Source organism: Crocuta crocuta, unplaced genomic scaffold (assembly GCF_008692635.1).
Source record: "Crocuta crocuta isolate KB4526 unplaced genomic scaffold, BGI_CrCroc_1.0 scaffold126, whole genome shotgun sequence".
Lineage (NCBI taxonomy): Eukaryota > Metazoa > Chordata > Mammalia > Carnivora > Hyaenidae > Crocuta > Crocuta crocuta.
In genome coordinates this window covers 3,396,133-3,404,712 of record NW_027531000.1, presented here as the reverse complement: position 1 = coordinate 3,404,712, position 8,580 = coordinate 3,396,133, and the positions used below count along the sequence as shown (strand labels likewise).

Here is an 8,580-nt window from a genome sequence, read left to right as displayed (position 1 = left end):
ATCCTCACAAAAACATCCATGGAAGGGCACGCATGGATGCCTCAGTCGGATAAGAGTCTGACTCTTGATTTCAGCTCAGGTCATGATCTCACGGTTGTGTGACCGAGCCCCACATCAGGCTCTGCACTGACAGGGGAGAGCCTGCTTAGGATTCTCTCTCTCTACCCCTTCCAACATCTCCTCTCTAAAAAAATAATAAATAAATAAACATTGTAAAAACCAGACATGGCTACACAGGGCCTCCTGGGGCACTTGCACATACCAGAAAGTGCATTGATAAAAAGTTAGAGAAGGGAGAGTAGATGGACCACACGCATGAATGACTGCAGGTGTGCTGTATACAGATTATCAAAGACCTGAAGACCTCAATACTTAAGATTTTTAAAAAGGCTTCTTCATATGTGACTGGAGAAAGGAGGTTCATGTAGTAACCGTGCTGGGACAACTGAGTATCCATAAGGCAAAATGAGTTAGAGCCCAACTTCATACCACATGCCAGACTCATTCCAGACCCATAAAAAAAAATGTACATTTCAAAGAGAAAAGTTGAAGAGGAGGGTTTTTTTTTGGGGGGGGGGTAATGGCTTTCTACACTTGGGGTTGGGAATAATTTCTTTTACAGGGTATTAAAAGCCCAGTGAGCATAAAAAATGGATAAGTTTGACTGCAGTAACATATCCATGTCTTTTCTCCAAATGACTGGTGAGAAGACAAACCACAAAAAGCAGAAGACCTCTGGAATACATGCAACAAGCAAAGGATCAGTATCCAGAATACATAAAGACGTCCTACAAATGCACATGAAAATAGAGGCAATGAGCAAAAAGACCACAGCAGGCATGTCAGAGAGGAGGAGACTGGGTGCACAGATGAACACGGACAAAGCTGCCCAATGTCACTAGGATGCAGGGAAGTACGAGGTCACTTTCATATTCATCAGACCCACAGTGAGGAAGACATCTGACAGCTGACAGCACCGAGGGTCTGAGAGGATGCAGAGCAGCAGGCACATGGAGGGGAGGAGTGTGACACCTGCTCTGGCCACAGTGAAATTCACTTTGGCATTTTCTTGTCAGGGTGACCACTCCCATGCCTTAGAAGGCTGCACATCCACTCCCAGGTGTTACACAAGGCACGTCCAAGAGGAGTTCCTAGCAGCACTGTGAACGAGAGAAGGGGAAGAACGGAGATGACCCAAACAGTCATTGACAGGGCAATGCAAACCCAAATTGTAGAACAGTCACACAATTTCCTTTCACAGAGGTGAGACAGACAGAGGCCACATATTTACTTCTGGTTCCAACTTCTCCTGGGGTCATGCTCTTTTAAGCCCTGGAAATGTGGCCACCACTTCTTGCTCTACAATCCCTCCACCAGATCCTCCCATCTTCCACTTCCCCCAGGAAGCTCCCCCCAACCAATCTGGACCAATCTCCTCAAAACCATCTCTGAGTCCCCCTCTTCCAGGCATTCTCCTTGCCTTCTTGCTGGCTTCTTTATACTAATTCCCTGCTAGAACGATTATAATGGGTTCAAATGCTGCTGCTCACACACCTGTCTCCCTGTGATGGGGCATGTTGTGGGAACAGGGCTCATGGCTGATGTACCCCCATTACCTCTAGCCCCATAGCATGGACCCTAGCACATTAGTGGGGTGTGGAGTAAGGCCTCAACAAAGCATGATCTAAATCCCTGGGCTCCGTCTTCCTGGAACTTAAAGTTGAATGAAAGAGATCTAATGACCAAGAAGGTAAATTCAAGGTATTCTGAACAGAGACCAGGCAATCCTTTCTTGAGTACTTCACGACTCAGCCAAGACCTCATTGGTGAGTAACTATCAACTCTTCAAAAATGGGAGTAAAGAACTTTCCAGGGAGAGAGAGAGAGAGAGAGAGAGAGAGAGAGAGAGTGACAGACAGATGTTCTAATGTGGGAGGAAGCAACTTGTATAAGTGCTGAAAGGCCAGTGGTGCTTTAGGAAAGCAACAGAGCGACGAGCAAGAAGTTCATGCGGTATGTGTATCAGTTAGGTTAGGATGGGTTATGCTTTATAACACACGATTGCCCAAATCTCGGTGGCCTACGATAACTTTATTTATGTCTCAGGCTATATGTCATGTGGCTCTCCCTCATCTCCTCTCCCCTCTGGACTTAGGCTGACAGAGCAGTGTTTCTATGGAATATTGCCATTGTCGTGGAAGAAGGAAAAGAAAATGGGGAAATCTCTCACTGGTTCATAAAGTGCACGCTCACATCTGTTTTCACTGCTCACCAGCCCTTTGGCCATGCTTGAGGACAACATGGGCAGTGCTGTAGAAACCTCCAACCGAGTAGGGCCCGACGATACAGGGCACTGAGTGTGGGGCAATGGTAATCCAGTACCACACCATGCTTAAGATTTTGATGTCTTTCCAGGATGGAAATCTGTTTGAATTTGATGGAATCTGTTGAATCAAGTTTTCATTTCTAACAAATCCCTCAGGCTATAGTGAGAGAAACAGATTGAAAAGGGGCAACGATGGGATTCGGGAGGCTGCCTCAGCCTCCCAGGCAAATGAAAGAATAGTACGACACTACAGTCATGGCAGTGGAAATGGAGAGAAGCCAGTGGATTTAAAAGATGGAAGGGTCTAGTGATATACAAAGAGGCACAGAGGTGAGTGAGTGTGTGACCCTAGAGAGGTGAAAGGCCGTAGCCGACTTGGCTTCTCATGCCTTGAATAGTTGCTGGCTCTCATCTTTGGGGAAGACCAGCTACTCTGTTCTCTGCTTGTCCTTGTGCTCTCTATGATCTCCTAAAAAATCTCCCTTCTTGCTTAAAAACACAGCCTGAGCTAAATAAAGAAGGGAAGAAATAGATTCAAAGAGTGGTAAGCAGCCGAGTGAACTGACAAATGAGTGACAGAGTGACCAGGGGGATTAATTCACGTCTCCAAGGGTTCAAAGAGTGAAGAGAAACTAGACTCAACCAGAAGAAAAAGAAAGTCCTCCTCACTAGGCATGCCTGAAAAGGACCCCTCACCCACCGACCGACACATCAGGCATCTTTCTGCTTCCAGGGAGCCGTGACCAATGTCAGCTATAACAGAGAAAGGGAAGTGGGTGGGAGAAGAAGAAGGGAGGGATGGGGAGGCAGATGAAGGCTGGACTCCATGGACATATAGCAGCCTCTATAGATAGCATCCTCTCCTCTCCTCCATGTGGCCTCCCTCCCTATGCTTCCTTTTCAGAGTTCCAGGCTTGACTTTCAGTGGTGGGAGGGCTTGGGATTCCCAAACACCTCAAAAGAGAATTTCTGTTGCAGCAGCAGTAAGGCAGCCTTATAGGCACGTAGAACCTTGGGGACCACACAGGCACAGAAAGCCACAGGTCCTCCTCTGCCCTGAGTGTTTTCATTATCCAAGAGAAATATTCAGACACAGAATTGTCTGGTCGTTGATGCCGCACAGAGCACCATGGACAGCGACCACGGGGCTGCCCCAGGCACCAAAGGGAGTGTTGTGTTCACTGTCAGTGGTGCTCACAGGCTACCTTACAGCCACAGAGGCTTGTTCTAAGACCAGCCACAGTATGCCAGAGCTGAGAGGGCTCCAGGGTCTCAGCTTTCCCAGGGCCTCAGTTTGCAGATAAGAAAGCACAAGTCCAGAAAAGGGAAAGAATTCCCTCAGGGCCACATAGTGAGCGGCACCGAGGGACTGGAAGCTAGCCTCTAGATGCTTGCTCAGACAAAACGCATTTCCTTGGAAGTCTCCTGCATTTTGCCCTTAGAAACCCAGAATAATAAGGCCGTGAAAACTCACAGCGGCACATAGTAGGTACTCTGTGGACACAGGCTGACAATAAATGATTATACCAGGACACCAAAAAACCAAATATGGAAGCTGGGCATGGGCCTCGAATCTTGAATTCAAACAGGAAGTCTAATTCCTTTGGGGTATGGGTGAAAAGGCATGGAAGGAAGCAGTGGGGGGAAGGGAAGAAGTGCTGCCATGAAGACAGTGGGGTGCAGGAAGAGGAGAAGAGCACATACGACCCAGGACAGTAAGCACAGAGGAACGCAGCACCTGGACACTCACTTCTGTCCTCTCGGGCATCCCATAATCTCCCACTCAGGAAAGCAGGTTTAAACAGTTCAGGCATTTCCTAAGGGAGGGTGGTCACATGACCTCAATCTGGCCAATCGGCATATTCCACCCTCCCTGGTCACAGTGTTGGCTTCAGGACTGGGTATGTGCCAGTTAGGTCCCAGTGGGTCCAGACCTTAGGGCTGGAATCCTAGGGAATGAGAGGTTCTTTTTCTGTTGGGACACTGACAGCCCGTGACAGTTGGTGGCCATCTTGGTTTCCTAACGGAAGAGCCCAGCTGAGTATGACACCAGCACAGAGGAAAGGAAGCAAAGCCAAGAGGTCCAGAAAGATGATTCCTGCTGATGTCCTCAAGGACCCAGGTACACCCTTGCCTGAAACTCTCTGCTCTTAGGTTTCTTAGGTACATAAACCATTCTCTCCAGCTTTGTTTGACTGCTTGTTTAGGTCCCTTTGGGTTTTCTGTCGCTCACTGGCTATTAAAATAAAAAACGAAAAAACCTCACTTCGAATTGCTCCTTGCAGTGGTCTACGTGGAGCATCCTGGAATGTGACAGTATGGATTTAGGCTAGCATCAAGGAAGACTTTTAGATAATGCTGCAAAACTCCAAAATATCCTGGAGATCCAAGTGGATTTAAACTGTATCTGCTGGGGGCCTGCTATAGGCCGGGCCACTCACATTACCCAAATTCACCCTCATGGGATTGATCCTGTTAAGGTAGCAACTGATGACCTCACTTTAGGGGACATGAAGAAGACTCAGAGAAGGGAGGTGACAGGGCTATAGTCTGGAAGTGTGGAGCCAGATGGCAAACCCAGATTCTGCTGTGTGCAGCCCAGGACCCCTCGTGGTGTGGCCTGTCCATGTGTCAGGGCACCTGGCCCCACACCCGGCATACTGTGGGTACCTGAGGCTTTGTAACCATCATGTGGCCGTTGTAAGACTCACAGAAGCAATTGCACTGAAGGCAGGCACAGGACCCTGTTTCCCCAGCATTACTACACCTTCCCAGTTCCCTGAGGACTAGAATCCCTCTTTCCCTTGCTTTCCTTGGCAGAGTCCTGCTCACGTGACCACAGGACACCTCGCCACTCACAGCCAGCATCAGGAGCTGCTACAAGGTAGGCCAAGAGCCTTCACCCCTCCACCAGGCCTGGTGACATCCCAATGCTTGGAGCCTGGGGAACCTTATGCCTTACTTGCACACCCAAGGACTTTTCCAGAATATGCAGAGAATCTCAGTCAGTTTGGAATGGGATGTACCCATCACTACACTTTCCACGTCTCATTAATGCACTCCTTTTTCTGCACAGTGGCCTCCCAGACCTACTGCAGGAGAGGCTGAGTGGGCAAGAAATCAACAGCTTAATGTTGGAAGGCATACACAAGGCAAGAGCTCATGGCCAGGTAATCTGTGTAGAAAAGACCCACGCTTTACCCTGAGGAGTCTGTAGAAGCCCTTGGGGTCCAGAAGCAGTGCTTAGGCCTAAGTGATTTAGAAGAATTCATGATGGTCAGAGGCTCTGATTCGGGGAGGGGAGGGTGTGGTTAGGTCCCTGCAGTGACCTGAAGGCCCACTGCGTGCAGCCTCAGGTTGCCCAGGGAGGAAAAGACAGAGGCCTGTCCCAGAGGTGTTCACAGACCGAACATGAATGGGCCAACCAGACAGACAGAGCACCACGGTCACAATCTGCTCTTGTGGGTGCTCAGTGGAGGGAGAGGGACAGAGATCCAAGTCGGCTGAGGAACTGGGTAAGAACAGAGACATTTTAACTGACACTCCAAGGCTGTATCAGTTGGAGATGTTTGGCTCAAGTGATAGAAAACCCTACCAAGAGTGGCTAAACTGCAAAGGGATCTCACCTTGAATGTCTGATGATGATGTGAGAGACAGGAGGCCCAGAGGTGGTCTGGTGACTGACAAAGTCATCAGTGACTCAGGTGCCGGAGCCTCTCTACCATTAGCAGAATATTGGTGTTGCTCCCCGATGGTTGCAGTGTGGCTGCCTCCACTCCAGCCATCACACCTACAGAGCTAGCACTCAAGCTGGAAGCAAGGGGGCACCTCCTTGAACCCTGCCCACCTCTTTGCAGGAAGGAAAATCCTTCACAGAAGCCCCCAAAGACTACCTCTAACACCTCATTAGCCTCATTGGTCTTCAGGGCCTTCTGGGCCTTGCCTCACCCACCCAGCCTTTCCCCCCAGGGGTTCCTGCAGACCCCATAGGCCATATCCAGGGTAAGTGGAGGCATGCACATGCTTCTTGGGCAGGTGGGGATATCCCATCCCTCCAGCTCACCCTCCAAGAGAGCCCAAGGTGGGGATAGGGTGCTAGTGTTCATCCGTACACTAATTTGTTCAAAAACTCCTGGCACCTACTTTGCCAAGTGGTTATGGTGGGGAAGGAGAGGGGAGGTGAACATGGGCAAGCTGGACAGGAAGTGCTCATCTGGGGCGCAGCAGGAGGAGGGGTGAGTGTATGCCAGTATGACTGCCCCTTTCTGCAAATGAGGACAGTGAGGCATGGAGAGGTAAGGTCAATGCTTCAGATCACAGAGCCTGGAGCCTCTGGCTCTAGCATCCTGGTTCTTGGTCAGGGCCTGCTCTTGGCACCCTGTTCCTCTGTTTACCCCTCACTTGGAACTATGGCCACAGCCTCACAGCAGCACAATTACTTGTGTGGGTGCTGGGGGGCAATGGGAGCTGGCTTTCTCCGCCTAGTGCTTTTCCCTGTAGCTGGCAGCCCAAGGGGCCACGCTGTATACACAGCTGCACAGCCAGGCCTGTACTCACGATAGCCACGTTGTAAGACCTGACTCTGAGTCTGCTGAGTGCACACCTGAACGTGTCCATGGAGCATGCATCGTGCCTCCTCCACCTTGTCCACCACGTTCCTCCCTGCATGGCTGTCACCTCTGACGGGCCCCCTGCCATGGCAGCCAAGGGGGCTGGAGCTGCTCAGCCAGTAGCGGACAGCATCAGAGGCACCTGTGGCTGCCCCACACCTGTCCTGGGCTTTCCTGGAACAATCCACAGGGAGGTCAAGCCAGTTTCCAGAAGTGTCAGTAAACTCCCTGGGCCTGAGGCTGTGCAAGTAGGTGTCAAGAGGTATGTCCTGAGGATGACCTAGCATCTGGTGGGGCACTGGGGATCAGACTGCTTTCAAAGTCTGTTCCAGGCCTGCACCCTTTGGGGCGGCATAGGGCCCGTAGTTATGGATGCAGGCCAGGGCTCCCTGCTCTGTGACCTCAGGCAAGTGGCTCCTCTCTCTGTACCTCGTGTCTCCATCTGAAATAGAGAGCTAATAACAGGACCTCCAGGAGTGCTCACTCATAGCTGCTCTCCCCACCATCCTTCTCATCACAGAGGAAGGGAGGGAGGAGGCCCGACATAGCAGCAGGGTGGAACTGGGGAGCCACCCTCACAACCGCTCCACTCCCCCACACCCTGGATGTCCTGCCTCTGAGCCTCCGTGCATGCTGTTTCTCCAAGCGCAGCCACAACCTGCCCTCGTCCCCAGCAGATCAAGTCCCATTGGTGCTCTGGGGACACCGAGATCCCAGCCCCTTTCTCCCATCAGGTGCATCCCCTCTTCCTCATTGAAACCCTCTACAGCACCACCTCCTCATCCGGCTATATGTGGTTTCTTGAGGACAGATGCCCAGTCTCCCTCTTCCCTGCAGTCCACAGAATTCCTAGCCGAGGATCAAGTACACAGCAGGTGCTCAATACACATTTAGGGCTGCAGAGGCTGCTCACTGTCCTCCCACGTCAGGGCATATCCACGCTTCTTCCCACAGGCTTGTCCCTGGGGGTCCGACTCCAGCCCATTACCCGACTCCACAATCCGTCAGCTCAGACAGTACGTGTGCTTGGGCTCACAGGACTCCGCTGATGTGCAGGGCGTGTGCAGGAAGGCAGTGGGTGGGGAGGAGGGGTAGCTCCACTGGCCACAGGGCCTCTGAAACAGTGGGGAGCCCCTGACTGGTACTGCAGGCATCCAGCAGCCTGCGGGGCACCGCACCCTGCCCAGGAGGATGATTCTGGGATGGAAGGTGGTGAAGGTGTCCTCCTGTACGTCCACAAGGGGGCCTGCAGGTGGGGGGTGGGAGGGGCTTTCCATCCAGAATCTGGACCTTGTCTTGGGGCTCCTGCCCCTGTGCCCATCTCTAGTCAAGCAACTTCAATCAAGGGCCAGGAACTAGGCTTCAGGGGCCAGATGGAGTCTTTTAAAGAATGAATTTTAGTATCTAAAACCTGGAAGAGTTGAGGTGGAAACCCAGGTGTGGAGCTTTCTGTGGTGGTTGTCTGGTCTGACAAGAAAGGATAGAGCAGCGGAGGGGTCAAGATGGCGGAGGAGCATGGACTTTTTCTGTCTCTTGTTCCCGAAACAGCCAGGCCAACACTAAACCAGCCTGCACACCTAGGAAACAGACTTGAGGATTAACACTAAAATGTGCACATCCTGAACCACAGAATGGCCGCAGAGG

At 51.3% G+C, this 8,580-nt stretch overlaps 1 protein-coding gene across 1 annotated transcript in view; it reads right to left on the bottom strand.

Moving 5' to 3' along the window:
* Positions 1-610: 610 nt before the first annotated feature.
* LOC144236974 (uncharacterized) overlaps positions 611-8,580 on the bottom strand; it is a 38,729-nt gene continuing 30,759 nt past the window's right edge. The window contains exon 4 of the mRNA XM_077770645.1: positions 611-1,160. Coding sequence (XP_077626771.1) covers positions 1,054-1,160 — 107 coding nt within the window. The 3' untranslated portion in view covers positions 611-1,053. The remainder of the gene's footprint in view (positions 1,161-8,580) is intronic.